This window comes from Salmo salar, chromosome 05 (assembly GCF_965601325.2).
Source record: "Salmo salar chromosome 05, fSalSal1, whole genome shotgun sequence".
NCBI lineage: Eukaryota > Metazoa > Chordata > Actinopteri > Salmoniformes > Salmonidae > Salmo > Salmo salar.
Window position 1 is genome coordinate 26,152,962 of NC_138295.1, and position 21,316 is coordinate 26,174,277.

At 40.4% G+C, this 21,316-nt stretch overlaps 1 protein-coding gene across 1 annotated transcript in view; it reads right to left on the bottom strand.

Annotated features, from left to right (window-relative positions):
- Positions 1–238: 238 nt before the first annotated feature.
- Positions 239–21,316, bottom strand: part of LOC106604547 (BTB/POZ domain-containing protein KCTD8) — a 36,344-nt gene continuing 15,266 nt past the window's right edge. Inside the window, exon 2 of the mRNA XM_082975114.1 lies at positions 239–6,568. Within this exon, the coding sequence (XP_082831240.1) occupies positions 6,069–6,568 (500 nt within the window). The 3' untranslated portion in view covers positions 239–6,068. The remainder of the gene's footprint in view (positions 6,569–21,316) is intronic.

Here is a 21,316-nt window from a genome sequence, read left to right on the forward strand (position 1 = left end):
TTCTGACCCTTTCTGAGTCTCTGATGAACCATTCAATGCACAACAGAAAAGATTTCTGAACAATGTTCCGCAGTGGAAATGGACCAATTGAAGTGGCCACACCAAAGTTCCATTATCACCCAGAAAAATGTATTTTCCTTTTGACACATGAACATACTAAAGAAGACCCAGAGACTGCTTTGTTCGCCACCAAAATGTCAAAGCATTTTAGAGAGAGATGGAAAGGAAACTCACAGAAGCTTGTATGGACATCTGCCTACCAGTGAGGCATATCTCAACACATCCCAACTGAGAGAACCCACTGCCTGATGGTTGCTGCTCTTACATAATCAAGTCCAAGCTTTCCTCCTCTACCATAACAATCCCATATGGCAGCGGTACGCAACTGAGTTCTGCAGAACTGCTGATTGCATTTCTCCCCTGCATGGCACTTCATAGATGTATTCCTGCTTAGTACTTAAATGGCATTTAATTGAAGTGCTTGGCACTTAATTGATCAATTGACATGACTAATAGGCTGGATAGTACACACACACCTTGGCCTTGTTCAGTAGGGCAGGGGTTTTCAAACTGAAAAAAATATAATTTTCTGATTATCGCTTGCTGCAACAGAATACCTTCGTGGATACGATTTTTACGTCTCTGCGTCCAGTATGAAGGAAGTTAGAGGAAGTTTCACGAGCCAATGTCCCCAACTTTGGGGAAGAAGCTACGTGGCTTCATTGCCAAAATCTCGAACCAGATAGAAAGTATGCCGAAAATATATTGAACTAAATATAATTTTAAATAATACCATTACATAAAAGCTAGAGAGTCATGGAGAATCAAAATTCCCAAACTGGGCATTCAGGGCACATACCAGTTTGATTTTATCATAATGTTAGAACAGAGGAACACAGCATTAGCCATGGCATAATGCATAGATTTGCAGGAAATTAGCATTAAAACGCCCGTGGGCGTGACGTAGTTTTTGGCTGGAGCAAAGCGTCTGGGTAGCCAGGCAAAAAGACTGGAGCTGTACAGCCATGAATGCCAATGTGAATGGCATGACACTAATGAGATTGACATACCTTTATTAAGCCTAAAGCTCTCAAATAACCTTACTCATATCATCTCCACAAAGCTACTGTACAGACCTATACTTTTTTGCATTCAAAGTCTGTTCGTGCTGAGCTGTCAACGAATATAGCACATTATTAAGGAATGTATCAGTAAAATTGAAAAAACTCCTACATCCAAGATGATGGATAGAGATAATGGTAAACAGGTATTTGGAGAGAGGATGCATGTGAAATGTAATTTACACCAGAGCCCAGATGGATGGTGACTAGAACAGCAAGGACACATCAGCTGTGTGGAACGGTGAAGCACATTAAAACACTGACTTCATTACAGATCGGCCAGGGAGAGGAGGTATGCATATACAGCGCATGTGCATTCGCGTAGCACCATAGAACGTAGGCTGGGATGCGGGGATGTGCCTAGGTGCACAACGACTTACTCTATAGGAAAAAACATTAGAAAACTCACATGGAGCTCAGTCAATGGAAACACTAAAGGAAGAACCACATTGAGATATAAGGGACACGTAGCGTCTGCGGAGGCTTTTTCGCTCGTTTTGTTGTCATCTAGTGCAATCTGGAGGGCTTCTCTAAAAATACTAAAACCCATTTCAAAGGGAAGTGAAAACAACCCCTAGAAGGGACGTCTCGAGGCGAACCAAATCATCGCTATCAGACAGTTGATTTAAACTGAGTGATTGGGAGCATGTGTTTCTCGCCTGGGTCTAGATAGTAGTGAGTCAAGCATGAAGCAAAGACAGCTCTATTACACTGGCCTCCTCTGTACTGCTGTGATAGTCAGGTGGAGAGTGTGCCTGGCTGCATGGCATTCATTTAGGCCCAGTGGCGCGCACAAGGGCAAGGTGGTGTGGCTACGCTAATGGTTACACCTCCCGCGGTGGTGGTTTCAGGGCATAGGCCGCATATTTTACACCCACGTCAAGCCCCAAGACTCCAACTGGGTCTCATTTCATATGGAAACTGACAGTCCAGGCTTTGTATGAGCCCTTATCAAACAGTGGCAAAACTGATCTGGAACAAGAGCTCAAGATAGATTAGTATTTTTTTCGTTTTTTTAAAAACCTTTTGTTGTGCAAAACCCCTGTCATGTCAAGCCAATCTCAACAAAATTGCAGATTATAGGTCAATCTGAATTTTGTTCCACTCAGACACGCAAGAATCAACTAATACCTTTATTAACATTTGTTTTAGGGCTACAGCATACTCACTTTATTCATTTTAGTTTGACTTGACTTGGACAACAGATCTCACATTGTAAACACGTATGCCAACTATTTGCTCCATTGGGTTGCTGTCATATCAAAAATTACGCTGCAAAAACAACTCAATGAAGAAAAGTGCTGTTCACAATCTTGAAAAATGATGTGCAGCCCATAAGAATAGGATGCGGTGGAATGTTTTGTCATGAGGGAACATCATTTCAAGAAACTGCACTTTTGCTTTGCTTTATTGCTGACTATTTAGACAATTGTAAAGTGCTGAGAAAGATCAGGCTTTCATCATTATATTTAGAAAGATTTATGACACCACATAAATGAGTTATGTTGTCACAATGTTTACTACAGGGTTATTTGTCATCCTACCATTGTAGGTCAAACATATACACTTCAACATGATTTGAACCATCTCACGCTGCCATTAACATAGAAATGCCATCAAAACCAACCTCTGGTGAGTATGTACTTCTAGGCCTTCAATAGAAAGTATTTGCTTGGTTTTCAGAAGAGCTGAAAAGTACAGGAGTACAGGACATCACCTGCAAATGAGTAGTATGCTGATATGTCAGATGCAACATCAGACACATTAATCAAGAATTTACAGCAAACTTGCAAGCGTCAACTCAACTCAACTCAGGTGATGCAATGCTGATAATCAATAGTCCAATGTACCTTATCTGGCTAAATCTTAAGGTTGATCCTATGTTAAAATATCCTCAATGGATTTATTTTCCCGGCTGCATTTTCCCATTTGATCTCTCAATAAACGGAATGGCAAAAATGTTGATTTCCGCCTAAATAGACATACCCAAAAGTAACTGCTTTTAATTGCATCATTGTATCATTATAGCACTGCAGTAGTAGTATGCATGCTCTCAGGATAGGATAAGGCCAGGTCTACCTTGGTTGATGAAGTCATATATTTAAAGGGACGACTGAGGTAAAACCTTCAGGTTTCTGAAGATCAGCTCATTTTCCTGTGCTTTTTTTAAATATGCAGATATATAATATAAAAATCCATCAACTGTAATGTACTGCAGTCTCATTTGGCAGGTGCACGTACCCTCTTTGATGTCCACACTCAAGATGTGAAAATGTTAATTTCCTTGTAGTTCCAATTCTGCTTCCAATCTGTTAGATGTTTTTTTCAGTAGAGTGGTTGGCTGAGCTATTGCTACAAAAGAACCACTCCGAACTAATTGAGAAAAGATCTATCGGTTTGTGTTATGGTTTAACATTATGGTTTGTTGTCACCATCATGTCCATACAGTATTGGATGACATTTTGCCCCAAGGCAGACTTCCAATTGTCCAACACAATTATGTAACTGATCCATGTGGAAATTCTAAACATGTTTGTACAGGTCCAACTACAGCTTGTGATGGCGCTTCATTAGAGTCATTACCATGTTATCTGTACAACACCTGATATGGCATGCCTTCTTGAAGATGAACAATTCCATCAGCAAAATATGGAAAGAATGTTTACATGTCTGGGACTATTTTGTTGTTGTGTGTTTGCTGCCCTCGGGATAAGATTTACTAAGGAAAACTGTGTTTACAATAAGCTGTGTATTCAATAAAACAGTGTTTACACAATTTAGAATGACGAGAAACTCAATTGCATCCTAATTGAAAGATTTACTCTCACTAAGTGGAAAAACACATTATTGTTCAGTAGACATTTATAACAAAAACATTTGTGATGTTTATTGCCAGGGAGGCCCGAGAACTGAGTTTGGGAAACCTTGGTTTAGACGGCCTCTCGGTCTCGTCTAATAGCCAATCCTCCATTGGCAGATTCCTAAAATATATGCCCTGTGACCACTAGATTTACAAAAAGCAGATAATGGTTCTTATCGCAGGCGCTGTGATGAATAATACATTTCACTAGGACTTGCTCATGCTTTGTCAGTCACAATGATAGATGGAATCAAGAGAGACTCATAATTACTGCTGTGGTTCAATAATTTCTTCCCTGTGGTTCAATAATAAGTATTGTGTCAGTTGACATGGACTTCTGAATGTAAGATAACTTACTTGCCTATGCATGCATCACACGCCTCTATCTACCCGAGTGGCTGTCATTGTGTTTGGAGGACCCATCCACTTTCAGCATTACCATGGCAACAATACTAACACTGGCAACAGATTTTTTTTTTATCCCAAGGGATGGACCATGGCTGTTTTGGAGGAAGTCCTCCAACATTGCCCATATTGATTTATGATAAATACAGCATATGCGACCATTTCAGATTCAGTTTCTCTTCAACCATCAGTGAAATAATAAATTATCTAAAAACATTGTGCACATTTCCATTTTCAGACGTTTGGTCCCTGGTAGAAGACGGGAAAACATCACTTCTTCCATCCTGTTGTGATACACCTGCAATCTCATTTGAGACTAAGCGAGGATCATTTCAGCACCTTGGATAGGGACAACTCAGACTAGTGGGGTTCAACTCAGTGGAGCATGTTCAGTCTCTGAAGCTCATTATCTTCTCATTCAAATAGCAAATGTAAAACAGTCAAAGTATGTAATCGCCACCACATTTCCATCTGTCAAAGCAAATTGTTGAGTAAAGTGTTTTCTTAAATTCACTAAGCATGGATTTGTTTTAGATTTTTGCCTTGTGGTGTAATTCGTTGAGTTCATAACATGTCATTTTATTGAATGTCTTTAAAACAAAAGGTCTCCCTTTAAAACAAAACCTCTCACCTTGGCAATATGCTGTACACTGACAAAATAACTGGTGTATAAAAAGCCAGTGGCTTTTTCATCTTTACTCAACACTTTTATTAGATAAATGATTTTCAACAAAGAGGGACTGACAAAAACACTCGTCCATTGCTCAGTAATTAGCTTTTTTAGTCAATTCCATAAGTTATTGGGTGAGCAAGAGAAAGCGGCTTGGAGTTAACACTGTAGAAAAAGGCTTGGCCCTCAGCACACAATATTATCTATCTAGAGTGATTGTAAGAAATCATCTTCACCGTTTTTAGCCCAGCACTGAAGGATTTTTACATAAAGAGATGGTTTCCTTGACACTGATTAAGCCTGGTCCTGGACTCAAAAGTGTCATAACATGATATTATATTTTATTGTAGAATTATTCTAAAAAAGTCGCAATAAACCTTGTTACTCACACATTGACCATGGACAACAACAGTAAACACACCACAGGACATCCATGGTAGATACTGAATGGACATATTCCACTCTTTCCACTATCTGGAATACGAAACTTCTTAAACAATTCACATGTTGAACACATATAATTCTCTCTCTGTAGATAATTCAATAATTGTAATTAAGTCTTTAGTGGTATACAGTATATCTATGTTTTCTTATTCATTAACATGTCATCTACATTCACAACTATTTCAATCCATTCCAAAGGGAGGGGAGTGGGAATGTCACTGAAGGTGTCAAAGAAAGAAATTAGCCAAAATACTTTTCACATAGTCACACAGATTTTACTTTTGAGGCTTGTATGAGAAATCTCCATTGCAATCTAGAATTTAAGAGACAACATACCAGAAAAGGAGATTTCCGCTGTGCTTCTTTTAACATGTGCCCCTGAAATGCATGTGCTTACCAACCTGGCCTCCATTCACAAAAACAACAGTTGGTTGATGATCCTTTTAACTTAATTTGTACTGTCAGACATTTTAGAGGAATCATAGCACTTAAAACCAGCCAAAATGGAGGGAATCCAAATAAAGATGGCTACCACATGTGGGACGGGGATAGGAATAAAAAGTGGCCCCTATAGACCGTACTTTTGGAGTAGTTCGGACTGCCACTGCCTCTTGCGCTCGGGGAAAGCCTGTGGGATTTTGATGTTGTTAAAGTCCTGGATGCACTGCATCATCTCTTCCTCTGCACTGAGTCTTTCCGTGTTCTTCTTCCTGCTCAGGCCGCCCTCACGCCCCATCAGCGACTGGAAGAGCTCGCTGTTGCGTCGCTTATCCGGCAGCTGCATCCACTGCACTGACGAGCCCTTCTTGGAGGGTCGCCCCAGGGTGAGGGTGCTGGGCTGCCGGGAGACGGACTGGAGGGCTCCGCAGGGGGCCACGGATCCCCCGCCACCTCCCCCAACCAGGTTGGGACCATCCTGGGGTGAGGTGGCCTCGGAGTGGGTTTCGGAGCTGGAGGTGGAGAGCTCGTTTAGGGACGTGCCGCTCTCGCTGCCCTTGTCAGTGCCCAGTTTGTCCTGCTTGCGCTCCTCACAGTCTTGCTTGGGGGAGACGGTCTTCAATGCCGGCCCTGCCAAACAAACAGCAGAGAAACAAGGTCAGTCACATGTTGAGACAACCAAGTGGGAGCATGTATATGTGTATGACATGCTGCTGTTTTTCCCTAATTTCTCCATGAGTGCCCACAGCTTTTCCACGTATTTGAACTATTACAATACAGTACAATACAATACAGTACATGCACACCTGATTCATCTTGTTAATTTGTTGACCAGTTGAATCAGGTGTGCTACAGCATTACTGGAATAGATCAGATCAGTGGAACAGCTGGGGCTAAACCATGATAGGTTAAAGAAACACTGTCAGAAATGCAGCTATCCAAGGTCTTGACTATTTGGCATACATTCTATGCACAATCTTTCATATTTTCCATAAACTACTTAAATCAATGTTTGCAAATACATTTCAGAAAAAAAGATCTGAGTGAGAGACAAAAATAGTGAGACACAGACATGCCTGTACCTTCCGGAGACACCTGAAACCCCACCTCTTTAAGGAATACCCAGGATAGGATAAAGTAATCCTTCTAATCCTTCTAACCCCCCCCCCCCTAAAAGATTTAAATGCACTATTGTAAAGTGGTTGTTCCACTGGATATCATAAGGTGAATGCACCAATTTGTAAGTCGCTCTGGATAAGAGCGTCTGCTAAATGACTTAAATGTAAATGTAAATGTACGATGTAGCTAAAAGTATCCCCCAAAATACATTGACTGCTATCTGAGAAAAAGACTTGATTGTACGATGTAGATGCAAAGTGTCCCCCATAATACATCCTCTGCTATCTGAGAAACATACTTGATTGTACGATGTAGATGCAAAGTGTCCCCCATAATACATCCTCTGCTATCTGAGAAACAGACTTGATTGTACGATGTAGATGCAAAGTGTCCACCATAATACATCCTCTGCTATCTGAGAAAGAGACTTGATTGTACGATGTAGATGCAAAGTGTCCCCCATAATACATCCTCTGCTATCTGAGAAACAGACTTGATTGTACGATGTAGATGCAAAGTGTCCCCCATAATACATCCTCTGCTATCTGAGAAAAAGACTTGATTGTACGATGTAGATGCAAAGTGTCCCCCATAATACATCCTCTGCTATCTGAGAAACAGACTTGATTGTACGATGTAGATGCAAAGTGTCCCCCATAATACATCCTCTGCTATCTGAGAAACAGACTTGATTGTACGATGTAGATGCAAAGTGTCCACCATAATACCTCAGCTGCTATCTGAGAAACAGTCATGATTGTAGGATGTAGCTGCAAAGTGTCTCATGGGGAAAAACAAAACAAACAAAAACATCCTCGATCGATTTCTCCACACAGTAGTAATCGTTATGGGGGACACTTTTCACAACTTTCGTGGGCTTTTGTGTTGGATCTTAAATCTTTCAGTCTTGCACTGTAAGAACTTGAGAGAACATGTGCCCATTCTTCCACTAATATTCTCATGTTACATAATTCACCCCCAAGGTAGCACAGTCAGAGTTGGAAACACGACCACAACAGTTAGTCAGGCAACAAGCTAATGTAATGAGAAATGCTCTTAGCTGAGCCAATCTCTCTCTCTCTCTCTCTCTCTCTCTCTCTCTCTCTCTCTCTCTCTCTCTCGCTCTCTCTCTCTCTCTCTCTCTCTCTCTCGCTCTCTCTCTCTCTCTCTCTCTCTGTCTCTTGGCACGCTGCAGACCCTAGCCTTTAACAAGAACGGTTACAGTAAGAAGGCTAACGGCTCTCAGCACCCAGCATGCAATCCCTGCCAGTGGAGCACTATAAAGTGCACCCAAGTGTTAAGTCAGTATGTTAAACTAATAGAAGTTCAGCTGAGTTGCGAGCAGTGAGAGCAGTTGGCCTTTGCTCCCTGGCTGTGACAAACAGCTTCCTCAGCAACTACTGCTAAAGATTGAACCAGGAACTATGTTCTCCATCATTTGCAGTTGCTCTATACTGCATGAATCAATTGATGCATTTTGAAGAAGCCAACCATTGAGGAAGGACCATTGCTTAAAAACCATTGAAGCATAGTACAGTATGTTACAAAATAATTGCCTACCCATAGTACGTTGAAATGTTTTTGACCAAAACATCACAGTTGCAGAAAATAATTAATAGATAATGTCTCTCAACATTTTCATTGTCAGCTGATTATGCACTGTAATGCACTGTAAAAACATTGAAATACACATTTGTAGAAAATAAATAAATCACTTAAATAACATTGTTTGTTGTTTATTTTTCCTAAATAGTATCCGAGAGCTGCCCAGTTCTCTGGTGGGCCTGTCAATAAAACACTGCCTCTGATTGGTGATAAAACTGCAAGCTCCAGGTCTGAGGGTACCAGGAGTCCATTAGACCTCACCAAGCACGCCCCTCACTGGGTTCTAAATCAGCTCGGTGTGACCTAAGATTTGCCGGCTAGCTGACTACATAAGATGATCCTGGGAGCTAGACATGAGCCACTCATTAACACTGTTGACTATTGATTGCCATAGATAACCATACATACTTACTGCTTGTTAATGTGTTATAGTCCCCCAATGTATACATTCATAAAGCCTTTATAACAGTTTTATAAGACATACCAGCATTTGACAACAGATGTGCCTGTCATCTATAGCACACATCATAACAAGCTTCATAACATCTTTTGCCATTGTTCATAATATTAATTCCAGGCTATGACAGATAAATGTCTTATGTTGCTGCTATAAAGGCTTTATGAATGCATACATAGGGGGCCTATAAATCTCTGGTCCTACTTTGAATGACGTTCAGCTTATAAAGGCTTCATAAAGCCTTCCTAAGCACTACATAAATGCGTTGCAAAGCATCTATAACCATATGTCATGCTTTATAAAGGGTTCATAGTCACATGACACCTAATCTCGTTCCCAGACACTTCTGCCCAAATGCGCGGAAGGTCTGGTTGACCAACACATCAAACTAGGCCTTCATGAGTTAGGGTTAGGTTTAAAATATCATTTTAAGAAGATAAATTGTTGAAATGGGCAGGGATTAGCAATAATTATGACTTTTGACTGTGTTAAGTAGTGACAATGACAAATACATTACTCAGTAAGGTCACTCCTACAGAATTCAATGGTCACTCTCACTAAGGTCAACTTTGAATGGTTGATATCCAAGGCTTATAGTATATACTGTGTGTGCAATAGCCTGGAGACGACGTTACACCAAGAAACACTTACCTTGATGAAGGCGCTGTAACGCCCTGGCCATAGAGAGGGGTTTTTGTTCTTTATTTTGGTTAGGCCAGGGTGTTACATTGGGTGGGCGTTCTATGTGCATTTTTCTATGTTGGTTTGTTTCATTGATTTTGGCCGCGTGGCTTCCAATCAGGCACAGCTGTAGAGCGTTGTTGCTGATTGGAAGTCACACATAAGGAGCATGTTTTTCCTTTGGGTTTTGTGGGTAATTGTTTCTGTTGAGTGTTTTGCACCTGACAGGACTGTTTGGCTGTCAGTTTTCTCGTTTTGTTTTGTGTAGTGTTCTTTAGTAAATTAAAATCATGATGAACACTAACTCCGCTGCGCCTTGGTCTACTCTCTCTCCCGACAGCCGTTACAGGCGCCTAATCTAAAGAAATTGTAAGTGTCTTTCTTCTGGAACCAAGTTACATGTTCCTCAGCACACAAACACGCACAAAACAAAAACGAGCCATACTGTGCGCTACTGGACCCAGTCAGGTCTTTGACAACAATATAACAAGCCATACCATGGGGTCCTGGGCCCAGACAGGTCTTTGACAACAATATAACAAGCCGTACCGTGGGGTCCTGGGCCCAGACAGGTCTTTGACAACAATATAACAAGCCGTACCGTGGGGTCCTGGGCCCAGACAAGTCTTTGACAACAATATAACAAGCCGTACCGTGGGGTCCTGGGCCCAGACACGTCTTTGACAACAATATATCAAGCCGTACCGTGGGGTCCTGGGCCCAGACAAGTCTTTGACAACAATATAACAAGCCGTACCGTGGGGTCCTGGGCCCAGACAAGTCTTTGACAACAATATAACAAGCCGTACCGTGGGGTCCTGGGCCCAGACAAGTCTTTGACAAATTCACCCACTCCCCCGCTGAAAGATCAGCCACAAACGGTTGACACCATTGTTAACAGGTTGTAATCAAGCCCTGGTCTCCAGCATGGGAACAGAAGAGGAAAAGCTGGTGTGGTAATCTCAGGTTGGACTGCTCCAAATCATCTTGATTCTGACACACACAAACACAAGCTTTGCAGGTCTATCAACCCATTTAAATATCTCTCACACCCTACCAGTAACCTGTGGATCATGAGAGAACCTTCATAAATCAGCAGAACGTTAACCTATTTATTGACACTTTATGTGGTGTCCTGTAATACTTAGTTTGAAGTGAGACACCTTCGGTCACTCATAACACATCCATAAAGACTCTATAACACGTGACACTGTGCTTACTACAAAGTCAGACACCTTCGGTCATTCATAACACATCCATAAAGACTCTATATCACGTGACACTGTGCTTACTACAAAGTCAGACACCTTCGGTCATTCATAACACATCCATAAAGACTATATCACGTGACACTGTGCTTACTACAAAGTCAGACACCTTCGGTCATTCATAACACATCCATAAAGACTCTATAACACGTGACACTGTGCTTACTACAAAGTCAGACACCTTCGGTCATTCATAACACATTCACAAATGCATTATATCATATGACGATGTACTTAATGTAAAGTCTACAGGAATTATCATTAACAGCTCAAATAAATTGAACATTACACTGTGAATAGTGTAGCTTGTCCCTGAGCTGGCTGACAAATGGTTCTTGCTTCTCTCCCTGCTGGAGGTACTGCATGTTGGTTCCAACCTAACAACAAAGAAAGTTGTCAGGCCTATTAGCTAGCTAGCAATTGCGTTGATGTCGCCGAAATTATTTGATCTAGTGATTGAGGTAGCTTTGTAATCTAACTCAACACATATAAATACTACAAAGTAATTTAAATTCCAACAAATAAAGATTTCTTTACTCGTTTGTCACTGTCCAGTGGCACCACAAGTGGGCATTTGATTTGCTAACTCATTATATGTGAGCTTACTGCGCTACCGAAACACCGCTAACCAAACAGTGCATGCACACTGAAACAAAGGCAGCTACAAGCAAAAATGTAAGTTTCTTAGATTTTTCCCAGACCTCAAAAGTGGTCATCTGGTGTGATTTAAGCATTGCTGTGAACACAGAAAATCCTCGTAAAAAAGTGTGAAAAAACTGGGGGAAAACCAGAAAAAAAAATGGGGGAAAGCCGAAACCTGGAAAAACTAAATGGACTTAGGAAAAGAAGGAATTATGCAAAAGATAAATACGGATTTTAAAGGGCCTTACCAACGTTTTTTGCTGTGACTGCACTTTAGAGTGTGTGTCAAACTGCCGCGCAGCATTTTGTTGGAAGTTGAGGTCAAGTCCAATATTGACTATGCACCCAAGAGGGAAAGAGGTTGGGCCATCCTAGAAAGGGTTTAGAGTAATACAATTACATTTATCCAAAGCGACTTACAGTCATGCGTGCATACATTTTTACATATGGGTGGTCCCGGGAATCTAACCCACTATCCTGGTGTTGCAATGCTTTACCAAGATGCATGACAAGGTAATAAATGCTTTGTGAAGCATCAATTTAATTTGATTTATAAAGCCTTTATTAAGCAGTGGGTTATGTCACATTTGACATTGGTGGTTATGTCACACATTTATTCCACATTCATAAACCCTTTATAGAGCATGACCTACTGTACGGTTATAGAATGTAACACATTCATGTAGCACTTATGAAGGCATTATGAAGGCTTTATGAAGCGTTTAAAATCTGAACGTCATTTAAAGCTGAACCAAATCTTCTAATGGTTACCAAAGCTTCATACTGTTGTGGCAGTTAGTGACTCCCACCAATTTAACACAGTGAAAGATGAGTGACAGTAAGATGGGAGAGAGATGGATGGTTATCTTGCTGCAGCTTTCATTTTATAGGATGTTGTCAATCATGACAGTCTCTGAGATTGCCTATCAGAACATAACATCAGGTGGGCAGGCCTAGCTATTTCATCAACTGGATTCTTCTGCTGAAGCCGTTGCTATGGTCAAACTAGGTGTTTATTAGGCAAATGTCATCAGGGCTGGGCTAAAAATCTATTCCATTTTCACAGCAGGAAAATAGAAATGTTACTGAGCCTCATATTTAGCGAATTAGCTTAATTGTGATAAAGTAGAGCATGTTTATGAGGTGAAATAACTAATGCTTTTTTTGTAGCACAGGTATTTTGTGATGTCCCACAGCACAGGTTTGTTGTAGAATGGTTTTGATTAAATACAACTCCTGGTTTTATAGTATTAGAACGTGAGGCAGCATTTCAGCAATCCCAATTATGTCTGTGAATGTCTGAAATATTAAACATACAGAGATAATGCTACGACACCCCGCTACCCACTGCACATCCAAACAAAAACAACACAACAATTATCTACATAAACAACAGCAGCAGTGGCTTGTGTTCAAATGTCAGCTACCCTTGGGGTTTTGTGTGGGTCACAGCATGCCCATATTAGAAAACACATGCAGGCTGCGAATCAGTGATTTACCTCAAAGGCATCGTAATGCAAAGGCTTCCAATTTGGTTTACTATCTCACTAATAGCAACAGCAGCCCAGCTCCCAGGGATGCCACACATCATGGAATCCTGAGTGACTACAATTCGCATAGACTGCCCCTGCACAGAAACCCATGACATGGTATTTAGATCCTAGATCACTCATCCCACAATGTAGTTTCTTTGTGTGGAGAGAGATGTTTCTACCTCAAGAAAAACTGGGAATTACAGCTCTCTTTATCTCTGATACACACGCTAATGCAGGGGCTTTTCCCCAAAAAATTACTGTGGATTAAATTGTATCACAAGCACATGCATGTAACTACCAAAATAAAGGGAACACCAAGATAAAGTGTCTTAATAGGGTGTTCGGCCACCACGAGCTGCCAGATCAGCTTCAATGAGCCTTGGCATAGATTCTACAAGTGGCCTTAAACCATGCCAGGAAATGCACCCCATTCCATAACATATACTTTGTTTCCTTCATTTACTCAAGTCTTTCCTTTATCTTGGCAGTCACCAGTATGCCTACAGTTGAGAAGGCTGCAATTTGGGAAGTAGGCAAGCCAAATATAGAACAGCTTGCTGTGTTGTGGCTATAGAGATATAATCCATAGAAGGATTTGTAACCTCTTACCCTGGCACTTTGACTGTTAAACTCATGGGTACACGAGCAATGCCTGCCAGTCTTGATTTGAATGGGAACTACCATCTATGGATTATATTTGTATGGTTGGTTGTGGTTGCAGTTTTCCTTTTGTAAATTTCTAAATACAATCGCGCGAAAAACATAGTTTTAAAAGCAAATTCTGCTGAATAGTGAAGACTAATCTGTATTTCTAACCAATGGAAACAATTTTGTATCAACAGCAGCACTGTTTTTCTAAGTAGCTTATTTTGATTTAGGCTATTGCCATGATGAGGACATCTGTCACGATTGTCGTAAGGAGTGGACCAAAACGCAGCGGGAAAATGTATACTCATCTTCTTTTTTTATTTGAAGAAGGAAAAACAAAATAAACACGTATACAAAACAAACGACTCCAAACAGTCCCGTCAGGTGCAACAAACACTAAACAGGAAACAACTACCCACAAACCCCCATAGAACAAACACCCCTATAAATAGGACCTTGAATCAGAGGCAATGAGAAGCAGCTGCCTCCAATTGAAGGTCAACCCAATAAACACCACATAGAAATAGACAAACTAGAAATAACATAGAAATACACTAACATCGAACATAACCCAAACAACCCCGAAACACCCTAAACAAGCACCCCCTGCCACGCCATGACCAAACTACAATAACAAACAGCCCCTTTACTGGTCAACATCGGTGCCTATGGCTTCATCTTCATCATTAGGTGAGTCAGTGTGCCACCGGAAAATGTATTTAGTAGTCTACTCTATATATATGCACTACCATTCAAAAGTTTGGGGTCACTTAGAAATGTTCTTTAAAAAAAAGAAAAGCAAAAGAAATTGTCCATTAAAATAACATCAAATTGATCAGAAATACAGTGTAGACATTGTTCATGTTGTAAATGACTATTGTAGCTGGAAACGGCAGATTTTTTATGGAATATCTACATAGGTGTACAGAGGCCTATTATAAGCAACCATCACTTCTGTGTTCCAATGGCACGTTGTGTTAGCTAAGTTTATCATTTTAAAAGGTCTAATTGATCAATAGAAAACCCTTTTGCAATTATGGTAGCACAGCTGAAAACTGTTCTGCTGATTAAAGAAGCAATAAAACTGGCCTTCTTTAGACGAGTTGAGTATCTGGAGCATCAGCATTTGTGGGTTTGATTACAGGCTCAAAACGGTTAGAAACAAAAACCTTTCTTCTGAAACTCGTCAGTCTATTCTTGTTCTGAGAAATGAAGGCTATTCCATGCGAGAAATTGCCAAGAAACTGAAGACCTCGTACAACGCTGTGTACTACTCCCTTCACAGAACAGCGCAAACTGGCTCTAACCAGAATAAAAAGAGGAGTGGGAGGCCCCGGTGCACAACTGAGCAAGAGGACAAGTACATTAGAGTGTCTAGTTTGAGAAACAGACGACTCACAAGTCCTCAACTGGCAGCTTCATTAAATAGTACCCACAAAAAACACCAGTCTCAACGTCAACAGTGAAGAGGCGACTCCGCAATGCTGGCCTTCTAGGCAGAGTTGCAAAGAAAAAGCCAGAGGAACTCTGGACAGAGGAACTATGCCTAGAAGGCCAGCATCCCGGAGTTGCATCTTCACTGTTGACGTTGAGTTTCAGAAGAAAGTTCTTTGTTTCTGGCCATTTTGAGCCTGAAATCGAACAGTTTTCAGCTGTGCTACCATAATTGCAAAAGGGTTTTCTATTGATCAATCAGACCTTTTAAAATGATAAACCTGGAACACAGGAGTGATGGTTGCTGATATTGGGCCTCTGTACATCTTTGTAGATATTCCATTAAAAATCAGCCGCTTCCAGCTACAATAGTCATTTACAACATTAACAATGGCTACACTGTATTTCTGACCAATTTTATGTTATTTTAATAGACAAAAGATTTGCTTTTCTTTAAAGAAAAGGGACATTTCTAAGTGACCCCAAACTTTTGAACGGTAGTGTATGTATATATATATGTATATATGTATATATATACATATATTTACTCCTAATATTGTACAATATGTGTGTCGTGTCATTGGCCTGGGCTATTGTTTGAATTCAAGACCAGAACGTTTTTATTGATTTCAGTTTGTCAGTATCAGGGTAAGCATTCATTTCTGTAATTTGTGTGCTATTAAAAAATAGTCAGCTAATGTCTTTGTTAGGGGTGTGTACAGGAGGCGAAGTCAGGTGCAGGAGAGCAGAGTGTAGTAAACTGGCGCACTTTAATTCCGGTCCAAAAATGACAGCACATAAGAACAATAACGTGCCAAAAACACGGAACATAGCAAAAGTATAGCGCCTGACAATATCCACATAACAATAAACAATTACACACAAAGATATGGAGGAGAACAGAGGACTAAATACATGCAGTGATTATGGAATGAAAACCAGGTGTGTAATGGAACAAGACAAAACAAATGGATATATGTGTCAAGTGTCTGTGTGCAGCGGGTAGGACGGAGTCAGGCGCAGGACACAGAACTGAGTAAAAACGTACTTTACTCGAAATAAATCACAAACTAATTCCATACAGGGAAAACAATCCAGCTCGACACAAAAGAGAGACCACTTAACAAAGAACAAACACGCACAAAACCATGTGTGAACCAGAGGGTTAAATAGGGAATAAATTATAACGTAATGGAAACCAGGTGTGTACAATCAAGACAAAACACATAAAAAAAGAAACATAGATCAGTGGCGGCTAGAAAGCCGGTGACGTTGATCGCCGAACGCCGCCCGAACAAGGAGAGGAGCTGACTTCGGTGGAAGTTGTGACAGTCTTCTGCCATGTAAATGACATAGAACTGCATGAAATGCGTTTATAAAATGCTCCCAAAAAATCGGATTACAAGTAATCCGTTACATGTAAGGGAATGCAAAGAAATTGTAACTGTAATCCGTTACGTTACCAGCAAAAATATTGTAATCAGATTACAGATACTTTTAAAAAACTAGATGATTACTTCGAGGATTACTTTTAAATTCAGATTTGTTTGGAGGACACTTCTCTGTTTTCTCAATGACATTCAAATCAGCATGCAAAAAAGGCGCAAGTTTAAGTTTGTTCCACCTGAGCGAGTCTGAGACCACTATGATGGATCGCAGAGCAGGAATAGGCTTTTGTAGGCTACAGTCCAAGCTATGTCTTCCAATGGTGCATCCAAAGATTATCCAACTTGAATAAACACTTATAGGTAAGAATGACAGCAGTGGTTTAGTCTACGGTGACATGGATATCACTTATTATTGATATCTACATAGTGCATTAATGTGAATCACACTGCTGATCTCTCATTTTGCTTTTTGTGCCTTACAGATTGTGGTTGTAATCTAAAAGCAATGGAATGTAATCAGATTACGTTACTGAATTTGGGTAATCCAAAAGTTACGTTACTGATTACAATTTTGAACAGGTAACTAGTAACTGTAACGGATTACGTTTATAAAGTAACCTACCCAACCCTGCCCATATGTGGAAATCCTACAAACGCATCTGCTCAACTATAGCCTATGCCACTTGGTTAATCTCTCTCTCTCTCTCAGCAATTTTTTAAGTTGAATCGAATCGTTGCCAGATTTGGTTTTACCGTCTTTCTCTACTCTCACTGGTACCAATGGGAAAAGAATACAATAGACTGCAGATAGGGTCAGTCGATGTAGAACGTTCCCTGGGCCTTTAAAAAAGCAAAGAATGTCTGTCTCACTGTCTCCCATCTGATTTGAAAATAGAGCATAAATAACTTACTCTCAATGCTTAGACAACTAAAGTCAAGCTAATAGAAGGCCAGTAGAGTTACAGAGCCAGTACATCAGAGGAGAAAATGCAACTCCATTAGATGAATAGCATGTCATACGAGGAGTAAGGCCCTCCCCTTGAGTTCTTCTTCACTTCTTCCATCTTGTTCGACAAAGGCTTCGTCAGAAATGGTATCCTATTCCCTATGTGTAGCCCATAGGGCCCCTGTCAAAAGTAGTCCACTATATAGGGAATAGGAAGCCATTTGGGTGACAGACAAAATTATCCCTTCAGAAAATGTGCCGTCCTCGCTTTTCAATAGGGACAAGTGGAGTTCAGGTAAATAGAGAAATCAAGGTTTACTACCTCGCTAAGAGAAAGCCTCCATTACTGTACATCCAAGCACTCATCAATGGGCTTTTGTGTGGGATGGTTCTTGAAGGATCTTGGCACACTCTCTGAAGCAGATGGTAGTCTATCTCGATAAGGCTTAGGGATGCTGTTCAATCAAAAACGCATTTCAGTATTAAATCAGGAACATAGAGTGTTAACATACCTTCAAATAACTCAAATAAAATTGCAGAATGGTTTGGGGTACTGTAATTAATAGCAACTAGACCACTCTACGGTAGATGCTTCCAGTTTACTGAATAAGAATAGTATGTGCAAAGGCAGTAGTGTTAGTGGATAGCGGCTACTTTGATGAATTAAAGTTTTTATTAAGTGATTGTTTTACCTACTGGCTACTGTAGTTGAATTCACCTCTGGATAAGAGCATCTGCTAAATGACGGAAGTGTAAAATAAAATATAGTGCATGTAATCAAAGCTGCATAGATATTTCTATAGCAGGTTTGATAAAACTCAGCCATAAGAATAATATTTTGGGCCAACTGACACGTTTTAGCTACTTCTGTAACGCTTGATATGTTTGCATATGGCTTTCCTAACACTGTCAGTAAGGTAATACAACACCTTGGTAAAGCTTGCATAACACATTGTAAAACCTTATAACACTACCATAACCAATGAAAATAATTATTCAACTGTTTATTTAGTCTTATGCTTTAGGACATAGGGTTATCTTAATAGGAAATTACAGCTGTCATGTCAATCAGAACAGTGTTACAGCAATACGTACAAAACCACACCTAAAACAATGTGTCCGAGATTCACATCCAAGGACAAACTGGCGATCTACTATTGAACTGAGTCCAATCTCAACCCTCCCAATAAAGGGTCTTGTTCCCTATAGCTCTCCCATGTAACTCCCTGCTGAGTCTTCGTGTTTCAGATCGATTCTCTGGGAGTCTTTGTCAGGGCTGCACGATAATCATTGAGCCCTGGGGACAGTGGGGACATGCTAACCAGGTGGGTATCAGTCAGTATTGAAATAGGACAACTGATGCCACCGCCCTTCTCCGATGACATTGGGACATTGAGAATGTAAAGGACCTAAAAAGAAAATGGTAGGCCAATTTGTTTTGTAACTTTGAGGAACAGCACTGACTCAGCTAATTATGGGCCAAAGGTAGATAAAAGGTTGGTGAAAGGTTTGATAATCACATAAGTACAATAAAATACAGTGATTCATAGTACAGATGTAGGATCTTAATTTGATCCCTTTTGTTGCTGAGAATTTTACTGCACAGTGGGAAATACAAACTTGTAGTATATTCTAGGTTTAAAAAGTCTTCTAAAGTTTGTAATTTCCACTTTAAAATTTCATTCTTGATTTGAATGTAATGCATATAATACTTGATTTGCATATAATGACAGCATGATTCCTTGGTTAAGAAGCACTTGACACTTTAAAAACCTTTCAGACCAGCTTCTACAAATGGACACCCTATCCAAAAATAGCCTCGGTGACAAGTGAGATATGCGAGAAAGCACACCAACGGCTAAGCAAGACATCTATTATCTAATCAAGTGTTGAACAAATCATTATATAAGTGCTCCCGATAACGCTTCATTGAGTGCACAGCCAAGAAATAGAGGCAAATTACAGTACTTGTAGATGTGTGCTAAGAATGAAAGGTGCAATTATGTTGAAAAGCCATTGGTGAATCTTAATAAGAAGGTAGGAAAGCTTAGCTGAATGCTCTCATAACAACAGTTGGCCATCCTGAGAGATGTAAAAAAGAAATACAAATAATAATCTCTCAAGCAAATAGTGAAGTGAAAAAGGAAAAGCACATCATTTTAATGCAATTCCCTATTCAACCTGACCAGCAGCATACACCCCTGCAGCCCACTGCTGGCTTGACTCTGAAGGTAAGCAGGGTTCGATCTTGGTCGGTCCCTGGATGCTGCTGGAAGTAGTGTTGGAGGGCCAGTAGGGGGCACTCTTTCCTCAGGTCAAAAAAATATATCACAATGTCCCAGGGCAGTGATTGGGGACATTGCCCTGTGTAGAGTGCTGTCTTTCAGATGGGAAGTTAAACGGGTGTCCTGACTCTCTTTGGTCACTAAAGATCCCATGGCACTTATCGTAAGAGTAGGAGCGTTAACCACTGGCTAAATTCCCAATCTGGCCCTCATACCATCATGGCCACCTAATCATCCCCAGCTTCCAATTGGCTTATTCATCTCCCTCTTCTCCCCAGTAACTATTCCCTAGGTCGTTGCTGTAAATGAGAATGGGTTCTCAGTCAACTAAGGGTAAAATATGGGTTAAAATAAATAAAACATTGCGTTTGAGATTTGGGATGAAGCGAAGGTTTTTAAAGAAATATGGTGGATAATATATTACAGTAATTACATTTGCGTAATGGTTGAAATAAAGGAATATGACATGAAAAAATTGTAGATAACAGGCTTCTATAGCAGGAATAAAGAACCCAAAAATAGAGATATAATGATTTAAAGATGGTCAGAACGTTCAGGCCACCTTACTAATTCATTGAATAGAGGTAAAGTATCAGAATGGAAAGCAGAGGCCTCATCGAGAGACTGAAAAAATGGAGCAGGTTTTAGCCTTTGTCAAGTGAAAAGGGATTTGAGAAAAGAAGGAGTTGAGTGTGATACCAATCTATAATTGAAATGCAGGTCTTCCTATCTCTCAGCGGGTGAGTTGGGGAAAGAAAGGAAGTGGATGGAATAAAAAAGAAAGAGGAAGATTCTGTAGCGGTGATGGCCATGGGGAAATGGCTTTAGCCTAAACAGAAGCAGAGCAGGAGCACGGCCAAGCCTTAGGGAACAACATACAGGTTGTTTCTATACTTCAGCACTATAGACATTATATTGAATACATGTCTGTCAGTGAAGACTGGTGTATTGAGGAAGAGGAGGATGGTTTTATCCTCCTATTTGAAAATGTGAATTTCACTTGCAATACATTCTCAGCAAGGTGTTCACAGACAGGTAGGTGGCAGTTGACTTTTTAAGCACTATGGTCCAACATTTATGTTACACAGATTAAAGACTGAAGCCGCCTGTAATCTGTAAATCAATGTGCACATGTACTCTGCAGTAGCAATGGCTATCGAAACAAGTTCAAATCCTGCTAGTAAACATCCAATTCCAATGAAAGCACTAAGCACTAATGTGTTCAAGCACAGGCTCACAACCTGTATTGTAGTGGAATTCTGGAGGAGCAGATGGCCTCACAAGCTAGTATTCTCTCTGGGGGCAAAACAATGTCCTAGAATAATGCACATGGAAATGGTGTAAACATATTGTGTTCACTCATGCTGCTC